General features: G+C 40.7%; 1 protein-coding gene across 3 annotated transcripts in view; it reads right to left on the minus strand.

Moving 5' to 3' along the window:
- radx (RPA1 related single stranded DNA binding protein, X-linked) overlaps nucleotides 1–22544 on the minus strand; it is a 98717-nt gene that overhangs the window by 64610 nt on the left and 11563 nt on the right. For all 3 annotated transcript variants that reach the window (XM_062963791.1, XM_016998770.2, XM_008123830.3), the window contains exons 7-14: nucleotides 21703–21810; nucleotides 20254–20421; nucleotides 18540–18700; nucleotides 17741–17919; nucleotides 15983–16051; nucleotides 8448–8530; nucleotides 6689–6985; nucleotides 3246–3422 (exon numbers count right to left, since the gene is read on the minus strand). In XM_062963791.1, coding sequence (XP_062819861.1) covers nucleotides 3246–3422; nucleotides 6689–6985; nucleotides 8448–8530; nucleotides 15983–16051; nucleotides 17741–17919; nucleotides 18540–18700; nucleotides 20254–20421; nucleotides 21703–21810 — 1242 coding nt within the window. The remainder of the gene's footprint in view (nucleotides 1–3245; nucleotides 3423–6688; nucleotides 6986–8447; nucleotides 8531–15982; nucleotides 16052–17740; nucleotides 17920–18539; nucleotides 18701–20253; nucleotides 20422–21702; nucleotides 21811–22544) is intronic.

The following is a 22544-nucleotide window of genomic DNA, read 5'->3' on the forward strand; positions in this document are numbered from 1 at the left end:
TCACCAAGCTGCAATAAATCTTGCCAACTGGAAGGTTGAGAGTTCGAAGCCTGAGTCAGGGTGAGCTCCTGACTTTTAGACCAGTTTCTGCCTACTTAGCAGTTCAAAAACAAACGTGAGTAAATAAATAGGAACCACATTAAAGCAGGGAGGTATTTAGGCTTGGCGTTTGATCAGAAAAAAGGAAATTTACAAACAATGAAAGGTCTTTGGCAGGGAGATGGAGTGACAGTACCCTCCGGTGGCCGGAACCAGGCACAGCAACCAAAGATGCTGAAGGATGGGAAAGCCTATATATACCTCTATCTGTTGTCGGTCTTGTTATTGTTATACAGTGTTCCCTCACTTATCGCAGGGGTTACATTCCAAGACCACCCGCAATAAGTGAAATTCCGCAAAGTAGGGGCACTATATTTAATTCAATATTTACACATTATATTAGTAGTTAGGTGGCCTTTCTCCTCTTTGCAAGCCTTCTTCCTGCGCTTCTTCCTCTCCGGCGCATGCCAGTTTCCCTTTTGTGCATGCGCCTCCCTCTTGTCGGCATGTAGAGTGGCCCGGCTGGATGCCAACGAGAATATATTTTTATCATGTCAGAAGCGACTTGAGAACATTACAAGTCGCTTCTAGTGTGAGAGAATCGGCTGTCTACAGAAAGGTTGCCCAGGGGACACCCGGATGTGTTACCGCCTTGCTGGGAGGCTTCTTTCATGTCCCCACAAGCTAGAGCTGACAGACAGGAGCTCACCCCGTCTTGTGGATTCGAACCACCAACCTTCAGGTCAGCAACCCAACCTTCAAGTCAGCAGTCCAGACGGCAAAAAGGGTTTAACCCATTGTGCCATCAGATGAACTCTTACAAAATGAAGTGGCATCACCTGCGGATTTAGCCTTTACCTGGACACTGCCCGATGACGAAGTTCCAGTTATGAAGATGGCAAACCGCAGCACCAAAAGATCCAGTTCAGGGGTGATGGAGATAACATTGGCAATACATTATTGCCAGTGACATAATAACAGCTCTTTAAAGACAGAGCTCAGATGTGTTTTGGGGAAAGGGTACACAAAACAGTGCAACCAACATGGCATAGAAAGCAACAGAAAACAAAGCAGAGGTGAAGGAAGGTGGAAATACCAGAGCACTGGTTCACAACCTGTGGGTCTCCAGATGTTTTGGCCTTCCAGGAATCCTAACAGCTGGTAAACTGGCTGGGATTTCTGGGAGTTGTAGGCCAAAACACCTGGGGACCCACAGGTTGAGAACCACTGCACTAGAGGGATAAAAGAAGCAGAGCAAGCAAGAGCAAGGTCTTAGGAAGTCGCATTCTCACTGCCTTGGAGGAAAGTAAATACAAAACCCCTCTGAATACATCTGGCCAAGAAAATCCCATAATAAAATCTATCATGGGTTTTTCTTGTAGAAAAGTATTCAGAGGCACAACAAAAATATAGAAACACATAACAACAAAATAAGAAAAAGAAGGAAATGGGCAAAGGAGCTCAAAGGTGTGTGCGAGGCAAGGGAACAACCCGAGAGGCGGTGCCCGGAGCACCAGAGTATTGTTTTTCATCTCCCGTTACGTGACCTTTGCTCAACCTGGGCTGCAAGAGGAGATCTCGTAATTCAGGACCTCTCATTTGCCACATGCAGAGAACTGTACCTTTCCAGTGTCTAAATATAAACATCTAAAACGACAAAATGATTGGCACAACAACAATAACCCAGGGCATCCATCTCTTTTGGTTTAGCATTTCTAGAGTGATTGGCAATTTTTCTTATACACCATTACAGAAGTTTATAATAAGCAGAATTCACATTCATCTACTCAAGTGCAGGTCAAATATTCAAAACCTGTTCACTTTGTATACACAATTATACAGGGAAACACCTGCAGAGAAATAGGCTCAATTAAGCATATGTGTGTATAATTGCTTATTTCCAAATTGCCATCGGCAACTTATTTACAGTCGACAAATAATAAATGGAAGGAAGGAAAAAGAAAGACAACCTATTGAAAGTGTGATTGTTTGCTCACACTGGGTTGCTGTATGGCCATGTGCCAGAATCATTCTCTCCTGACGTTTCACCGACAACTATGGCAGGCATCCTCAGAGGTTGTGCGGTGTGTTGGAAACCAGGCAAGTGGAAATTATATATCTGTGGAATAATGTCCAGGGTGGGAGAAAGAACTCTTGTCTGTTTGAGGCAAGTGTCAATGTTGAAATTGCTCAGCTTGATTAGCATTGAATAATCTTGCAGCTTCAAATCCTGGTTGTTTCCTGCCTGGGGGAATCCTTTGTTGGAAGGTGTTAACTGGCCCTGATTGTTTCTTGTCTGGAATTCCCCTGTTTTCTGAGTGCTGTTCTTTATTTAATGTCCTGATTTTAGAGTTTAGAGTCAACAGAAAGGAGGAGACCATGAAAATGAACACGATCTGGTTACCAGTATTAAAAAAAACCTCTAAAATACATCACACAGTCCTAGACACTTGGGAAGTGTTCGACTTGTGATTTTGTGATACGAAATCCAGCATATGCATCTCGTTTGCTGTGTCATACTCTGTTTTTGTGTCACTAATAATAATAATAATAATAATAATAATAATAATAATAATAATAATAAACTTTATTTATATACCGCCCTATCTTCTCAAGGGACTCAGGGCGGTTTCCAATACAATAGAAAACACACAAGTTAAAAACATACAGCAATTAGGACATAATGCATAAAACATATAATCAGTTAACGAAGATTTAAAACCTAATGACAAAATCTCCATCAATAAACCCAGATACAGTGACCAGAATTCAGCATTGGACAAGAGTTCTTTCTCCCACCCTGGACATTCCACAGGTATATAAACCTCACTTGCCTAATTTCCAACAGACCTCACAACCTCTGAAGATGCCTGGGCGAAATGTCAGGAGAGACTGCTTCTGGAACATGGCCATACAGCCTGGAAAATTCACAACAACCCAGTGATGCCGGCTATGATTTTGCTCACATTTTTGCTACTTGCATGGTAAGGATGTATATTAATTCATTTAAACATATATTAATTTAAAATGCTGTAAGGGTTTAAGAAATAGCTTAAAATAAGGCAACTCTAAGGAATGATTCTGTGAAGGGAGCTCTTGGATGGGAAATGTTCATTTACACCTCCAGCTCCTTTCCTGGAGAACACGTTCTGACTGTCACAAGAAAATCACCAATGCCAACATCATCATCATCAAGAAATTCCTACCTGTAAACGGAAACATTTCAGAACGCCCTTCATTGTTAATACTCTCCTGCTGACATGAAGTGCCACTTGTGTGAGTCAACACGACAGAACTGGATGTAGCTTTTCCACGAAATAAATGGGAGTCTTCAGAACATGCGGGAACGAAAACAACATCAACAGCGTCGTCATGATTTTTCCCTGTGCAAGAGAAAGTTGTCTAGATTAAAGGACCATTTTGTTGTCCTCAACAAATCTTTTAATCAAAGGCAGGAAAGAAGAGGAAAGGTAGCAGTGCCTACTGGTGCAATCCAGAGAAGGCTGGGAAATGATCTAGTTGAGGGTCATAATCCGATAGATCTGAATGCCAGTTATGATTACAATATTATTAACTAGCTTGGGTACCTGGTGTTGCCCGGGTCATTTGTACAAAATGCATAAGGTTGTGGGTGAACTACAACTCACATAATGCCAGGTTGACCCCGAGAAACTCTGTCAGTACTCAAAGTATGTTATGTTGAGCATGTTTGCTCTGAGTGCATCATTGGTGGGGTTAAGTGTGCTCTCTGGCTGTAGGGTGAACTACAACTCCCACTCTGGTAAGTCAGTCCCCTCAAACCCCTCCAGCAAGTTGGGTTAGTCATGGGGGTTCTGTATGCCACGTTTGGTTCTGGTCCATCATTGGTGGAGGTCACAGTTTCCCTAGTTGTGGGTGAACTACAACTTCCAGAAAGGAAAGTCAGTTCTCCCCAAACCCCTCCAGTATCAAATTTCAGCATATCAGGTATGTGTGCCAAGTTTGGTCCAGATCCATCAGTGTTTGGTTTCACAGTGCTCTCTGGGTGTAAATGAACAACTCCCCCAAATCAAGGTGAGTTTTCCCCAAAGACCTTCAGTATATTTTGCTGGTTTTTTGCTGTGTGCAGGTTTGGCCCAATTTCACCCTTGGTGCAGTTCAGAGTGCTCATGGATTGCATGTGAACTATACATCCCAGTACCTACAACTCCAAAATGTCCAGGCCAATCCCCCTCAAAACCCACCAAGATTCAAATTCGGGCATATCGGGTATGTATGCGAAGTTTGGTCCAGATCCATCATTGTTTGGGTTCATAGTGCGCTCTGGATGTAGGTGAACTCCTATAAATCCCTCCAAAGACCTCCAGTATTTTCTGCTGGTCATGTGGGTTCTGTGTGCCAAAATAGTACCAGGTCCATAGTGGGGTACAGAGTGCTCTTAGATTGCAGGTGAACTATACATCCCAGTCACTACAACTCCTATAAATCATGGTGAATTCTCCCAAAACCTCTCTAGTATGTTTAGTTGCTGATCAAGTCCAGTTTGCTGTGTGTCATAGAAAAGAATAGGAAATGGTTATGGGAGAGGCAGTGGGAGGGATCATGCAAATTCCACACCAATGGAAAGAGTAAGAAACACTGCGATATCTGTGGTGGAGGAAAAACAGAAAATCTAGGATTAAGTTGTCTGCGCATGAAAGCCTTCCCTTGGGTGATGGGCAGGATGGTGTTTGTGGAGGACATTGGCAGGGCTCTTGGACATGTTCACTGCGCTCACTTTAACCTGCAATGTCATTGGAGGGAGGGCCACTGGTGTCTCCTGAGTAGTGGGAGCTATCACTATTTGTGGAAGTGGGAGCTTGTCTTGGAAGTGGACATCCCAGTCACACACACACATACATATTTTCACTTTTATTACATGTACAGATAACCCGCTTCATCAGCCATTTCCTTTATGAACTCCCTTCCAAATCAATTCTCAATACCCTGCTTGGACAAAGACATTCCAAAATTCTTTTCAAGCATCAATGCCGGCCTTTACTGCCTCATGATCACTCATTTTCAATTTGACACCAATAACCTTTACAGCTCTTTAGTCATGTGATTTAGCAGGTAGTCGCCAGCTTTTCAACCATAGTGGGATTGGCTGCCCTGTGCATAATAATGGCATTGGTCCATGTTCATTGAATTCCGGCATCCTTCTGTCCAGCTCTGCAGTTTATTAGACTTTTGAATTTGTAATCTTCCTAAAATTATCTCAGTGCGCTAAAACAGCAGGGCTTCTTCTTCTTCATTCACTCAGTCGTTTCCGACTCTTCGTGGCCCCATGGACCAGTCCACGCCAAAGCTCCCTGTCGGCCGTCGCCGCCCCCAGTTCCTTCAAGGTCAAGCCAGTCTCTTCAAGGATACCATTCATCCATCTCACCCTTGGTCGGCCTCTCTTCCTTTTTCCTTCCATTTTCCCCAGCATCATGATCTTCTCCAAGCTTTCCTGTCTTCTCATGATGTGGCCCAAAATACTTCATCTTTGCCGCTAGTATCCTTCCCTCCAGTGAGCAATCGGGCATTATTTCCGGGAGGATGGACTGGTTGGGTCTTCTTGCAGTCCAAGGCACTCTCAGGATTTTCCTCCAGTACCAAAATTCAAAAGCATCTATCTTCCTTCGCTCAGCCTTCCTTATGGTCCAGCCCTTGCATAGGTTACTATGGGGAATACCATTGCTTTAACTATGCGGATCTTCACTGCCAGTGTGATGTCTCTGCTCTTCACTATTTTATTGAGGTTGGTCCTTGCTCTCCTCCCAAAAAATAGGCGTCTTCTGATTTCCTGGCTGCAGTCTGCATCTGCAGTGATCTTCGCGCCTAGAAATATAAAGTCTGTCACTGCCTCTACGTTTTCTCCCTCTATTTGCCAGTTATCAATCAGTCTGGTTGCTATCATATTTTCTTGATGTTTAGCTGCAATCCAGCTTTTGCACTTTCTTCTTTCACTTTGGTGATAAGGCTCCTCAGCTCCTTCTCACTTTCAGCCATCAGACTGGTATCATCTGCATATATAAGGTTGTTAATGTTTCTTCCAGCAATTTTAACTCCGGCCTTGGAATTGTCAAGCCCCGCACGTCGCATGATGTGTTCTGCGTACAAGTTGAATAGGGAGGGTGAAAGTATGCAGCCCTGATGTCCGCACTCCTTTCCCAATCTTGAACCAGTCTGTTGTTCCCTGGTCTGTTCTTACTGTGGCTACTTGGTCTTTATACAGATTTCTCAGGAGACAGACAAAGTGACTTGGTCTCCCCATACCATCAAGAACATGCCACAGTTTATTATGATCCACACAGTCGAAGGCTTTAGAATAGTCAATAAAGCAGAAATAGATGTTTTTCTGAAACTCCCTGGCTTCCTCCGTTATCCAGCGGATATTCGTATAGGCGCCCCATTTTTGGAAACAGGGACGAAAACAAACTGAGACAAAACGAATGACACTAAACAAAACTAACAGCGATTCCATACAAATGCACACCACTACTCTCTACAGTTATCGTACACATAAACCCATTACTCTTACTATCTTGTAACAGTGGCAGCTGCTTAATTAGGTCCAGAGTTCACAACCTGTTAGACTTCCCCACAAAGAACTGAATTCTACTTTTGGGAGATGGTAGTTGCTTACCAAGAATAGCCACTTCATAGTATTCAAGAGGACAGGCATTTTCGAGGGTGCCCACGTCTCCATTTGCTGCACACTCTTTGGGTTTGCATCTGGCTGGCTGAAGATTGCATCGTCGCATCAGGAATTCTTTGTGCGTGTAATTAAATTTGCATGGGAAGCTTTCTGGGAAAATCCTGCTGTAGTTTAAATGTTGTGTCAAGTTGTCTTTTACTGCTTCCCAGAGAGCGCTTTCCCAGGAATTACGGCACTTCCTCTCCGCTTGAACTCTTACAGGCACGCCGGTTATTTCTTTGCTATCTGCCAATATGAAGACAGAACATGGACTTGTTAATATCTCATTGTCAATAGACCCAGCTTCTAAAAACTCTTATTTTGCCCATGTCAAACAAAGCAAAAATTGTTAAACAGGAACTCAAACCAGAAATCGCTGCCGCCGTTATTCTTTAGCACACTGGTTCTCAACCTGTGGGCTGCAGCCCACGAGAATGAAAATCTGGTCCATGAACCTCCTTCATCTTAATTTATTTATTTTATTTCTGCTCCTTTCTGCAGAGCTAACCATTGCGTTGGATAGACCATATCAGCTCTAAGATTATTAAATATGGCTTTCTGTGGGCAAGCAGATGGCGACTGGATGGCATATGTTTTGTATCAGAAGCTAGAGTTGATGTGGTCTATCCAAAGCAATTTTCTGAATCAGGGCCACAAATAAATAAACCGAATCTAAAGTTGACCAAAAACTGATTTGTAACCCTTTTGGTACTAATGTTGGAGAGTGGTTCCCGGTCAAGTCGTCTCCGATCAAGTGGTCCTTGGTCAAAGTGGTCCCTGGTCAAGTGGTCCCTGATCAAGGTAGTTACTGGTCAAATGGAGCCCCCAGTCAAGATCATCTCTGGTTAAAGTGCTCCCTAGTCAAAGTGGGCCCTGGTCAAAAAAAGTTTGCGAACCACTGCTTTAGCATGTAAAACAGGAGGAATTCCTGGCCTCTGCACCTTGTGAAAGGAATATATGGATATATCCATCCTTTTTCATTTATTTATTTAGAATATTTCTATCCTACTTTTCTCCACAACACAGACCCAAGGCGGCTTACAAACAGAATACAAACATTAAAATCCTTCAATCAAATAGAAAAAAAATCAATAAAATCCCACTTCTCAGTTAAAACCATAACCTCCGCCCCCATGTATCCCTCCTCCATACTGGAAATAACTGCACCCAGTCTCTGGGCACATATCCCTTTGGAAATAAATGTCAACCCTAATCTTATTGAAAAGGAAAAATTATGTCATATCCGTTTGGCAAATGTCAATCTCCATGAACATGTGGAGACCACCTTTTGAAAACCACTAGTCAAGACTAGTCATGGTCTTGTTAGAAGTCAACCCTTTGAACAAGTAATATTCATAAGCATTCATGTAATGGCACACAGGTAACTCAGCTGTTAGAGTGAAGAACCATGTCTTTAAGAATGGAATCTCCAAGTAGACATCTCTGACACACAAGCAGAGAGAGATCTCAATACAAACAGCACACGCCAAGATGTAAAAGTAGAAGTCAAAGTATCCATTCTACATAACCAATCAGAATGAAAGCAGAAACAGAGAGGAAAGAAGAAATAGATACACTCCAACTGTCATTCAGGAGACAGGAAGGTATTTCCCTCAGCCTATTCTAAGCTAACTAACTCTTCCTCGTTGAGGCCTGGATACTTGGGCAGTGTGGGATTGAATTCCAACACTTTCAAGAAGATACTTACTTTTAAAGGGCTGTGTTGTTTCTTCCTTCCCTCCTTGACTTCTGTTCATTTCAAAATAATTTTCATTCAAATGTTTCTGTAACCTGGAAAACCCCAAGAATATTGTCACTGCCACGCAGAAAATGACTTGGTGATGTCCTCAATAATCACAAAATACAATATATGGAACTCTGAGATTGTTTGCATTCCAGTGACAAAACACACATTCGCATGAAGGTTACAGTCAAAATAAAAATAAAACGTGATACATTTGTTTTTCTTTAAAGTAGCTGTACTGGAATATGTATACTATTTGTTGGAAGCAAAGTTGGAATGTTTGACACCTTCTATCCCTAAAGCTGTTAGCTCAATTGAGGGGAAAATTGTGTCTAACAGTGTCACTTGTAGCTTCTGGAGAAGCAAGACAATTCTGATCAATAATATTATATTTATTGTGTTGTCGAAGGCTTTCATGGCCTTTCATGACATACAACAACCCCTATTATATTTATTTATTTATTTATTTATTTACTACGTTTATATCCTGCTCTTCTCACCCCGAAGGGGACTCAGAGCGGCTTACAAATCAAAGGAACATACAATATATTATTAGCATAGCACAATATAAGCATTACATTACTATATTGTACTATATCATTATATGGTATTATTATTAGTAATATTACATTTAACATCTATATATATAAAAGAGTGATGGCATCACGGCAATTCACAAAACAACAAAAGTACAGGCCCCCCAACCTCAAAATTTGACAACACAACCCATCATCCACGCCTCAAGGTTGATACAACAAAAAGAAAAGAAAAATAAAGTCCTAATTAGAGGGAGAGCAATAATTTTTTTTATCCAATGGCTGCCAGTTTAGAGGGCTAATCTCTGCCCACTTGGTTGCCTAGCAACCAGCCAAGGGACAGCCAGGCTTCAGTTAGGGGACAGGCTGATTTAGGCCTCACTTAGGCTTCTTCCACAGATTATCTAATTTGCACTGGATTATATGGCAGTGTAGACTCAAGGCCCTTCCACACAGCTATATAACCCATTTATCTATATATATAAAAGAGTGATGGTATCAGGGCAGCGGACAAAACAACAAAACTACAGGCCCCCCCAACCTCGAAATTTGACAACACAACCCATCATCCACGGCTCTAGGTTGATACAACAAAAAGAAAAGAAAAATAAAGTCCTAATTAGAGAGAGAGAGGAATAATTGTTTTTATCCAATTGCTGCCAGTTAGAAGGCTAAGTTCCACCCACTTGGTCTCCTAGCAACCGACTCAGCCCAGGGGACAGGCACAAGAGTTTGGAGAGACCCCTAAGGGCCATCCAGTCCAACCCTTTCTACTATGCAGCAGGACACAATCCAAGCATTCACAACACATGGACAACGTATAAATACTATACAATACTACACAGAGACATAGACGTCCTCTACCCTCACCACTTTCACAGGACACAAACAACCAAATGCATACTAAACATAAAGACAACCATACAACAGACATTCAGTACCACCACAATTTCTCACCAACACCACCAGACAATGCCACAGCAACGCGTGGCTGGGCACAGCTAGTATAATATATAATAATTATTATTATATTGTATTCCATTATAATATTATCAGTATTATAAGACTATACAATATATTATATATTTATAAATTATTATAAATTATATATATAATATAGTATATAATAATATAATATATAAAAATGTATATAAAATTAGCTTAGCATATAGAGAAAACAGATGTCTCCTTCCTCAATCCAAATATGTTCCTCTTCCAGTTTAACACATCTAACACCCTGAAGTAATATTGGGAAAAGTGCCTCTCATCTAGAGTAGAAAGAAGAAGCCTCCTTAAAGCGTGTGCCTCTCCTTTAGAGTAGAAAAACAGCATTACACAAGTAGCCTCCTTATAGTGTCTCTCTTCTAGAGCCGAAACAGGTAAGAAGCCTGCCTGCCTGCCGCCGAGCGCATCTTCTCTAGAGTAGAAAAAACAGCTTCAAACCAGCCTCCTTAAAGTGCGTGCCTGCCTGCAGCTGAGCACCCCTCCTCTAGAGCAGAAAAAACAGCTTTAAACAAGAAGCCTCCTTAAAACGCCTCTCCTCTAGAGAGGAAACAGGTAAGAAGCCTCCTTAAAGCATGCACTTGCCTGTAGCAGAGCGCTTCTCCTCTAGAGTGGAAACAGGAAAGAAGCCTTTTTAAAGCGTGCGCCTGCCTGCAGCAGAGCGCCTCTCCTCTAGAGTAAAAACAAACAGCTTAAATGCCTAAAATGACGGGAAGGGGAGCCTGGGAAGCCCCTCCCCAAAATGCGGTAATTGAAAATTAATCTTTTGGCACCCCCAGAGTGAAAACAGATATCTGTCCTCCCATATTCAGAAGGCTCAAAAAACAAAAAACAAAAAAACGATTGGGACACCCACCGAAAGCCAGGACACGAAACGGCTCACGGTTTACCCAGATTGCACAACTCTACTTACGACTTAATCTAACCATTTCCTCTATCTAACAAATGCTGGAGAGCTGGGAGAAAAGAACTGAAGCAGATTGGCAGTGTTATAGAAGGGGAGATGCTTTCAGAGGTCAATATACACAAACTGTAAAGTGAAAAAAAAGACATTCGGGTGTTTGGTTACTGATCTTGTCACACTGCCTTTCTCTTGGTCCTGACTGAATCACTGCTTGCGAGAAAAAGCATGTCCTCAACTGTCTTATCATTTACAAAGCAAGCACTGTCTCTTTGCCAGAATCAATATCTATGAGCAACAGAACCATCCCTTGTCAAGAATGGCCTTTCTCCCTCTCTGTTGGAAGCATGCTTAAAGTGTGATGCCTGGCATTCTAGCATCAAAACAATAATCCAGTGTAAGGAGCTATGAAAAATTTCTATGCCAATGCTAGACAAAACTTCATAATATGCTCTTGTAAATATGATACAGTAGAGTCTCACTTATCCAAGCCTCACTTATCCAAGCCTCTGGATTATCCAAGCCACTTTTGTAGTCAATGTTTGCAATATATCGTGATATTTTAGTGCTAAATTCATAAACACAGTAATTACAACATAACATTACTGCGTACTGAACTACTTTTTCTGTCAAATTTGTTGTATAACATTATGTTTTGGTGCTTAATTTGTAAAATCATAACCTAATTTGATGTTTAATAGGCTTTTCCTTAATCCCTCCTTATTATCCAAGATATTCGCTTATCCAAGCTTTTGCCGGCTCGTTTAGCTTGGATAAGTGAGACTCTACTGTACGGTTTTGCGTTTTTTCAACAAACTCTAAAATAATATTATAACTCATAAAAAATTACAATTTAAATCCGGAGGAAGGAGAAGCCAAAGGGAGAGAAAAGAGCCCAAGCAGCAACGAGAGGAGAAGGAGGTGATTTATCAACACACAATTTATTTATTTTATTTATTTACAGTATTTATATTCTGCCTTTCTCACCCCGAAGGGGACTCAGGGCGGATCACATTACATATATAAGGCAAACATTCAATGCCTTTAACATAGAACAAGGACAAGACAAACATAGGCTCCGAGCTGGCCTCGAACTCATGACCTCTTGGTCAGAGTAATTTGTTACAGCTGGCTGCAGCTGGCTGGCTGCTCACCAGCCTGCGCCACAGCCCGGGCCAATTGGTTGATAAAGACTTAAAATAGTGTATAGCTACTAAAATAATGTATAAATATATAGCGTCCCTACTCTGCGGATTTCCACTTTTTGCGGGAATACTGTACTATCTTACTCAACAGAATCTTAGTATGGAATGTTTAAGAGGGAGGATAAAGACTTATAATGTTCCAATGGTAGACACGGGTCAAGCTCATTATGGGCAAGTGTAGTTCAATCTCTCATTCAGTACAGTACACACTGAAATTTATGTACATATATCAGAACTAAATTAATTATCTAATTCATACCAGCCATTTGCCTCAAACTTTCAAACATCACTGTCAAGTGTATTAATACAAACTGAAATTAAGACATAGGTATTTGCTAAAGTATTTCCTTTTTGTTTACAGAATGGGGTCAAAATATCTTGGAACATACCCGTCTACCAAAAAAGAAGGAAAGCTCCAAATTGAAATGCCTGTTCAATGTGTACTAAGTTTCTCCTAGGAATGGTGGCCAAAAAGAAGGAAATGTGTACATAAGAGTTAACAATGTTGCTGCAGTTTTCCTGACAGGAAAATGGTCTTCCTGATGGTACAGACAGCACTAAGAAGAAAAGAAAATTGCCCTAGGTTTTACAATGAACCCAAATCCAACTTATGACTAGCTTTTAGCTTGAAGCTTTTCAACGGGCAGAGAAGAATGGCAGAAACCGGAGCTGCTTGGGTCAAATTCAGCCATATGGCAAATGTATTCTATCAGTGCTTCTGGCTTCACGATACAAAATGCAATGCAGCATGTCTGTTTTTTCTGCTGTTTTGTAAAGTGAAGCTGCATATGTTAGAACAGCACTGAAATTCAATAATGAAACCAATTATTTTGGCTAAATATTTTTATCTCCACAGAACAGCTGGGCAAACACTATGCTAAATGACATATCATATTAAGATGAATGACCCTTCCCGTTATTTAATCCATTTGTCATTTCAGTGGTGTCATTTAAGAGCTTCCAACATATATAAGGAGCAGTCAGACTCATGGAGTTTCTCCAGATGGAAGACTGGTGTGGTCCTTCTTCCCAGTTCTTACCTCATCAAAATTTCCTTCATTAGAGTTATTAAGCAATACAGTTAATTAAGCTGATAGTCAAATCCTTAATGGCACTTTTTGCCCCCTGCTTCAGATTCCAAACAACCAACTGATAAAAGGGATTTATTACGCAAAATACACCACCACTCAAGTAGGGAGCTTTGAAATGGTTGAACAGAAGCTCTCTGAAGCTTTAGGTGCTCTTACTGCCTATTACAGGGAAAACCAGCTGATCCCTAATCCATCTAAAATGCAGACATGTGCTTTTCTCCTTAAGAACAGACAAGCATCTCAAATCCTGAGGATGACCTGGGAAGGAATCCCACTGGAGTATCGCAGCACACCTAAATACATGGGAGTCATTCTGGACCATGCTCTGACTTATAAGAAGCACTGCCTGACTATCTAGCAAAAAGTGGATGCTAGAAATAATATCATCGAAAGCTGACTGGCACAACTTGGGGATCACAACCAGACACAGTGAAGACATCTGCCGTTGCACTTTGATACTCTGCTGCTGAATACTCATGCCCAGTGTGGAATACATCTCACCACATTAAAACAGTGGATGTGGCTCTTGATGAGACATGCCACATCATCACAGTATGTTTACACCCCACATCACTGGAAAAATATACCGTTTAGTTGGTATTGCACCACCTGATATCTGCCGGGAAGGAGCAGCCAGCAATGAAAGGCCCAAGGCAGTGACATCTCGGGTCCATCCCCTGTTCAGGTATCAACCAGCAAGCCAACGCCTTAAATCAAGAAATAGCCTCCTCAGATCTACAGCAGTGGCTCTCAACCTGTGGTCCCCAGATGTTTTTGGCCTTCAACTCCCAGAAATCCTAACAGCTGGTAAACAGGCTGAGATTTCTGGGCGTTGTAGCCAAAAACATATGGGGACCCCAGGTTGAGAACCACTGATCTACCCTGTTTCCCCTAAAATAAGACATCCCCAGAAAATAAGACCTAATCGTGGTTTTGCCGAATTGCTAAATATAAGGCCTCCCCTGAAAGTAAGACCTAGCAAAGATTTTGTTTGGAAGCATGCCCAACAAACAAAACACCAGAGCTTGCAGGATTGGCAAATATATGTACCATAGAATTGTTGTACATGGAAATAATGATAGTAACAAGAAATTCTTGATAGGATTCACAGTTTGTCTGGTTATGCTGGTTTGTGATGACAACTGCTATACAGTATATAATAAATGTTCATTTTTTTGTTCAACAATAAATGTGAATTCTTCTTCATGGAAAAATAAGACATCCCCTGAAAATAAGACCTAGAGCATCTTGGGGAGCAAAAATTAATGTAAGACACTGTCTTATTTTCGGGGAAACACGGTATATAGATACTCACAGTAACACCCCAGCAAGCGAGAGTCCAAAAGTGGCAGATGAAAACCCAGAACCTCAATCAGAGGCTGAGACAAGATGAGAAATTTCTCCCTGGCACACAGATGACTGGGCAACTTGGAAGACGCTGAAGAGACTGCACTCTGGCCCCACGAGATGCAGAGCCAACCTTAAGAAATGGGGCCACCAAGTGAAGTCCACGACACGCAAGTGTGGAGACAAACCACAGACCACTGACTACAATGCAGCCTGAGCCCTGCCACACACACAATGGAGGACCTTCTCACAGCGACACCAGAGGCACTCCAAGTGGCCAGCTTATGGTCAAAGGCCATTTAGTATCATGCCAAGTTTTTAACTTTGTGTTTTAAACACATTATAACTGTATCCTGAATTGGCTTCTGACATGATAAATAAACTCAAAATACATATCTGTAACCTGGTCATACAGGTTACAGATGTCAGGAAGACCTATGCAGCTATTTGAAGAAGCTGTCTAGGTCATCCTGACATGAAGGAAAACCCAGAGAAATAAAGTCCAAATAACAGAAAACCCCCAATTGCTTACCACGCAAGCGCAGAGGCCCCCCCGGGAACTGAAACAACTACATTACCCAGAGGACCTTGAAGCTGTGAGCGGAGCCTAACACCACTTTCAAAATATGTTACGCTGGTGGAACAGCCTTGCAGCTTCAAAGCCGGGCTGCTTCCTAACCAGAGGAATCCTCGGTTGGCCACCTTGAATACCACTGAACAGCCTTAGAGCTTCAAAGCCAAGCTGCTTCCTAACCAGAGGGATCCTAACCACCAGACTACACCAAAGCAATGCGTAGCCAGGCATAGCTACCGGTAGTAACATTTAAAAGTGTCAGTGGGGCATATTTCTGTCTCCCAAAAAACGCTGTTAACTGTCCTTGCCAGCGTTCGTGAACAAAGATCTTAAAACAAAGATTAGAACATGAATCTTTTGAATCTCAACTAATCAAAAGCTTCAATTGTACTTCCTATGGCTCAAATGTGTCTATAAAAATACAGTCCCAACAGATGTGCTAATTAGCATATTATTGCTACAATGTGTGGGCTGAAACTAAGAACTGATTTGGGTACGGCTACTATTAATGACACATGTTGAGGACTCTATTTTTCCTTCATTGATCCTCACAAAAAAATGGCAGGTCATAAATGTTCTTGTTGTAAACAGGATTTACATGTAAAGCAAGGAGATGCCTTTGATTTGAAGTCAAGGCATTGAAAGCTGGAAAATGAAAGCAGGTTTCCTTGTTAATGAGAGGGAGGGAACACCAAAAGCCATTTACCTAGAGAATACAAACTCCTCATCGAGTCTTCTTTAGAGAGCACGTTGAAGATCGTGCCTTGCACTTTGGCACTTACCATGAAGAAAGGGGGGGGGACCATACTTATGAGATTGAAAAGTTGAGCACTTTGCACTTACCGGATTTTCTTGGCTTCTGATCTTGTGAAATAAGAACACGGAGAAGGTGTGGGAGAAGGCTCTCCTGTCCTTAAAAAGAGTAAAAAGCTCACATAACTAACTTTATTTACTAGGCAAGATAGCTTTTTCACTGAAAGACTGATTCTTAGTGGTTACTCAGATTAGACTATGATATTGTTTTCTTAGCCGCTCTGAGTCCCCTCGGGGAGAAGGGCGGGGTATAAATGCATGTAATAAATTAATAGAAACTATGAAGTCATCCACTAGTTTCCAATGTATTTTGTAAAAGATACATTATCTCGGAATTGAGATATATAAAGCTGACTGCAGGTTGGCAGGAAGTGCAGATCAAGCACCAATTTTGCATATAGTTCACAAGAGGAAATTTTATATGTTTACTGGTGGCCTATGAATGCAAGTCCTTATCCTAGTAATAATGATATTAATAATACACTTTATGTATTGGGTTGCTGTGAGATTTTCAGGCTGTATGGCCATGTTCCAGAAGCATTCCCTCCTGACATTTTGCCCACATCTATGAGATACATCCTCAGAGGTTGTGAGGTCCAATGGAAACTAGGCAAGTAGGCTGTGTGTGTGTGTGTGTGTGTGTGTGTGTGTGTGTGTATATGTGTGTGTATGTATGTATGTGTGTGTGTGTGTGTGTGTGTGTGTGTGTGTGTGTATATATATATATATATATATATATATATATATATATATATATATAAATATCAATCTGTGGAATAATGTCCAGGGTGGGAGAAAGAACTCTTGTCTGTTGCAGGCAAGTGTGAATGTTGCAGTTGGCCACCTTGATTAGCATTGAACTGCCTTGTAGCTTCAAGGCCGGGCTGCTTCCTGCCCCCCCCGGGGGGGGGGGAGGAATCCATTGTTGGGAGGTGTTAGCTGGCCCTGATTGTTTCCTGTCAGGATCACCAGATTTCCTGCAGCTAGTGTTTTTAACCGCTGCGCTACCGCGGCCCCATTAAAATGAAAGCTCTTACCAAGAATACTCCACAGAATCACTTAAAAATAAACTTTGGGTTGACAACGGTTAGACAGACTCTGAGAAATGACTGGATTAAATCTGAAAAATCCAATCCAGCCACAAAATTTTGGTACATTTTGTTTGCATCGAATAAGTTTAGGCATCTACACTGGAGAATGCATGCATGCCGTTACTTCAACTACCATGGGTGCATGGGAGCTGTCATTATACAAAGTTTGTAATCTTCATTGCCATGGAGTACTGGTACCTCACCCAGCTACTAATTCCATAACATTGAGCCATGGCAGATAAAATTGTGTTAAATTGCTTTAAGTCTAGGTTGTATATGTTCTGTGTATTTATTAGGGATATGGATGTATAGAATTTCCTTCCTGCTTTCTCCTGTTCTGTCTTGCTGACCTGTTTGTTCACAATGATATGTAACAACAATGAACCATTATTCAACAATGAACCATTCATTTAAAAGGTCTCATTGGACTTGCAATCTTGATGTTTAGAACTTATTTTGTTTTAGTGTTGCCCTTCTCCAACATCTATTACATTTAAGACATGAGAAGGCAAATACAATTTTAACTGCCAATGAGAATGAAAGCCCACATCTTGGGAATATGTAATCAGAATCTTGATGCTACTGATTTTATAGGTACTTAATCTTGCTCTGAAAAGAGTCAACAAGACCAAGACTATGACCTAAAATGGCAACAAAAGTAGGGAGAGAAATTAGTGTGCACTGAGAAGCCACTTACTCTATAGCTGCCATCTTTCTCTTGGCCCGCTGCCTTCTGGTTTCCATGTGTTGCTGCTGCTGCAGAAATGAAGAGCTCTGTGCAGAGCTGGTTTCCCCAGTTTGCCGGTGTCTTGTACTTTCTTCTTTCACATGATCGCCATCTGTCACAGAGGACTGTGAAGATGAAATCTTGGTGATCTGTAGGAATATGAATAAAGATAAATATAACGGAGGTGCATAAAACCAGTATGGTGCTTAGGAAGTAAATTATGATAAGTTATTTATTTACAGTTTTTATATTCCGCCCTTCTCACCCATGGCAAACATTCAATGTCATTAGACATACAACATACAGACTTGGCTGTCTGCAAGGACGTTACCCAGGAGATGCCCAGATATGATGATGTTTTCACCATCTTTGTGGAAGGCTTCTTTCATGTCCCCGCATGGAGCTGGAGCTGATAGAGGGAGCTCATCCGCGCTCTCCCCAGGTTGGATTCGAACCTGGCAGCCTTCAGGTCAGCAACCCAACCTTCAAGTCGCAAGGCTTTAATCCACTATGCCATCGGGGGCTCCTACTCAGTGTACAAAGTTCTAAATACGTCAGGTCAAACACTCTTTGAAAACTATTAATAATTTAAAAGTCATTACAACTTTATAAACCTAAACCATGACTTTCAAGCTCTTACTTGTTCTCAAGATAAGAAAAACAAATTGTTAATCAAGAGACAATGGCTGAATTCAAATGCATAAGATCTCAATTGCAATTATGCTGATGGTATCCTAAGTACTATACTATTAATTCTCAAGCACCATACCTGCACAGGTTCCACTCTGGAGGCCTCTTGAGATGCATTGCTACAGCTGACATATCTTACAGCGCTAATTATCCCCCGAAAAGCAATGCGTTTGTGCTCCCTGTAGTGCAGGCTTTCAATCTCCTTCTCCATTTGGTTGGTTGATGTCAAAATGGATTCAACTGAAAAGAGAAATCCCCTGAAACTTATTTTTAAAGAAACAATGCCTCCAAAAAAGTATGAAACATGAGATTCGGAAAATAGTTAGGGCAAAGAACTTAACACTTCAGTGATTATTTTTAAAACTAGCACACAGAAGATGTGAGCTTTCATTTGCAAAACATCTGAGCAAAGTAAGCTTTCGAGTACGTCCAAAGTGATTGCTAACGGGTCGGAGTAAACTCCCAACCATTAATACGTCTAGCTTGCTTTTGGCGTATGCAGCCCGAAAGACAGCTGCATCTGTCGAGTAGGAAATTTAGGAACAGCTTTATGCAGGGAGGCTAATTTAACTAATTTACAACACCATAAAACCTCCCAGCAGCGTGCGGAAGAATGTAAAAGTACTCCATCATGGACTCGGTGTCCCAAATGGATGGTGAAATGGCAGCTCCCTCTTTGGCCGGAATCGAGCATACCCTCAGGAAGCTAGAAGCTGAAATGTTAAATTGCCTGTGTATCTGTCTATAATAATAATAATAATAATAATAATAATACTTTATTTTTATATCCCGCCCCATCTCCCCAAGGAGACCCGGGGTGACTTACAAATGGACAATGCCCAAACAATACAAAAATACAACAGTAAAAACAAATCCAAACACAGCAATAAATATATCAAGAAAAAGCATACAACAACAATTTAAAAACAAAACATGTTCAATGCCCTATATATGTCATGTGTCTAATGGCATTGAATGTTTGCCATGTATATATATGTGCATTGTGATCTCACCCCTTCGGGGTGAGAAAGAAGGGTGGAATATAAATACTGCAAGTAAATAAATAAATAAAATAAACCAGAAAGTCGTTTATACCAATTTCCATGAAAACATTAAAGAGTGAAGTTAAGGCACTTTCGTAAGGTCCTTTCAGATCAAATGTGACACCTTTGTGCCACCACATTTATCTATTGTTACAGAACAAAACCTTTCTCTGTGCTTATAGTTACCTTGTAATTCTTCCCTAAATCAAAGTGTTTACTGTTTGCTATCATTAAGAGTTTGTGTAAATGCAACAGATCTTCTGACAATCCCTCTGACCCTTTCAACATCAGCTGGATAGAGTCAAAGCGTTATCAGACATCATGTTGCAAGTTGCTTCTGGAGTCCACGACACGCAAGTGTGGAGAAGATCAAACCACAGACCACCAATTAAAATGTGGCCTGAGTCCTGCCACATGCACAATGGAAGACCTTCTCACAGTGACACCAGAGCCACTCTAAGTGGTCAGCTACCGGTCAAAGGACATTTAGTATCATGCCAAGTTTCAGATGTTCTTGTTTTTTTTTTTTAAAATGTTTGTGTTTTCAAATACACTACAACTTGTACCCTCGGTTCACTTCTGACATGATAAATAAATAAATCAAACATCAGAATCATGACTTAGGACAAGTTCACAGAGTCTACAAGGAAAGACTTGAACTGTGCAAAGTTGCTTAAAAAAACTGCTTTGCTAAGGAAGAGTATCAGAATATGGCAAGTATAACTGAAAGCACACACCGAAATATAATACCTTTCTTATTTTCAAAATACTTCGAAAAAGTGTCTGGGACTGGTGGGAAAGGGTAATATCCACCCATGGACATTCTCTCCATATGAGAAGCTTCCTTCTGTGTTTTAATCCATTTAATAAAGTTTTTCACTTTGGTATCTTCTGTATATGGCTGGCCTTTGTGCCATCCTGTTAAGAAAAGCAAAGCCGTATGAATATTTGACATATCCAGAAATAAAAGCAGCCATTTTTTAAAATGTAACCGTGTCACTCTGGTTTTTAGTACAACACTGAAGGGTGTTCAAAAATATTTACGCAGTGTCATCACGAGGTGATTCTCTTAAAAAATGTCCTAACCTTTATAAATTAATCAGATAAATACTGATGTTGGAGTAGCTTCAGTAGAGAAGTGTGTGTCTGCATTTCCCCTGCAATATTTGAAAGCCCTATATATCTATCTTCATATCTATCTACACATATTTATATATGTGTGTGCATTTCCCCTGTAATATTTGCAAGCCCTATATATTTATATTCATATCTATCTATCTAGACATCTCTCTATATATAGATAATAATATCTATATAGGATTTGCAGAGACTTGCAAACATGTGAGGGGAAAATTCATATATAAAATTAATGTATATTGATAGATACAGATATATTAGGTACACAGGGACTGCAAAGGCTTGCAGGGGGAAATGCCTATAGATCTGTAGGAAAGATTAACAAATATGTCAGGGGAAAATGCTTTTATAAGAAGACTAATGGATTTTTTTCGTCTTCCTGACTTGCAAGGGCTTCTCTCCCTCTCCTTTCCCTTTTCAAAACATTCCCCAGGTTAAGAGCAAAGGAGGCTTTGGAAAAGGACAGATACTGTTAAGGAGGAGAGAGAAATGTATAATATGTTGCAAGAAATGGCCTTTAGGCTCCCCTGCCTGGCCTTGACCCCATTATAAGCCGGAGGATTTTTCAGCTAAAAAAAAGAGCTGAAAAACTTGGCTTATCTTCGAGTATATACAGTATGTAGCACACAATCTTAGGGTTAATTTCAATACATCCAGTAACTGGCACTGAAAAAGCAAAAAGGGAGAACAATATCTGGATTGAATATGGCAAATAAGGCTCTGGCTGCATTAATGGAGTGCCTGGCAACACACTGTTGACATTAAAGAGGGACACACAAGGCTAAGAAATGGACAGAGATACACAAAGAGGCTGGAAACAATGTACCCACTTTTCTTCATAATATCTTATACACTCTAATATGATTTTATATTAAAAGAAGGACTAAAGATGATGGGTTATGCTATCTTGATATGGGAATTAGTAGTTCAGTTCTAAGGACCATTGCAAAGAAGGGAGAAAGTAAACAGGACATTGTTTAAAAACTACAGGGACAGATGAAGGTGGGTGTTCTTCCTTTCTCTGATTAGTTATAAAGCTATACATTTAAAATAGTTATTTACCTGTGATAAATACCTGAGTTTCATTACTACTTGTCAGGTAAACTGTAGAGGAGCCATCCTCAGCTATATCTCGCATCACCCGCATCTGTGTACATACCAAGTATGTCACTGGAGATGGAAAGAGGGCGACATCATTGTTTGGTAGCAAAAGAACTAGTTGTTACATTTGTTACATTTACTTATTTATATACTGATATATTATTAATTATTTGAAGAAAGTTTTCCATTGATTCGCACCATCAAAACATTTCTAAATGTCAAGTTCCAAGCAAAACTATCAATGGCGGAAAAACAAAACAATGCAAATGGCTCTTGCAACACCATCAAGACTGAGAGAACCAAGTTGGTAGAATAACCTTTCATATATTCAGGGCGCACCTATGTTGAAGGATTAATGCAATTTGACACAAATTTAGCTGCCATAGCTGAATGTTATGGGACTTGTAGTTTGGTAGAGGCAGTTTTTGACATAGAAGACTAAAGGCCTCGTAAAACTACAATTCCAATGATACCATAGCATTGAGATAAGACAGTGAAAGTGGTGTTGTATTTAGACATGAGTCCCATCTCAGAGATACATGCAAGGATTCCAAACTCCAATACCATTCTGGTCCTAAACATTTCAGATAAATGATACTCAACATATTAGTAACAACGTTTGTAAATTAGTAACAACAATTAGAAGTACTCTTGACTCTCCAGAACCTCTAGATCAGTGGTTCTCAACCTTCCTAATGCTGCAATCCCTAAATACAGTTCCTCATGTTGTGTTGACCCCAACCATAAAATTATTTTTGTTGCTACCTCATAACTGTAATTTTGCTACTGTTATGAATCGTAAT

This window comes from Anolis carolinensis, unplaced genomic scaffold (assembly GCF_035594765.1).
Source record: "Anolis carolinensis isolate JA03-04 unplaced genomic scaffold, rAnoCar3.1.pri scaffold_12, whole genome shotgun sequence".
Classification (NCBI taxonomy): domain Eukaryota; kingdom Metazoa; phylum Chordata; class Lepidosauria; order Squamata; family Dactyloidae; genus Anolis; species Anolis carolinensis.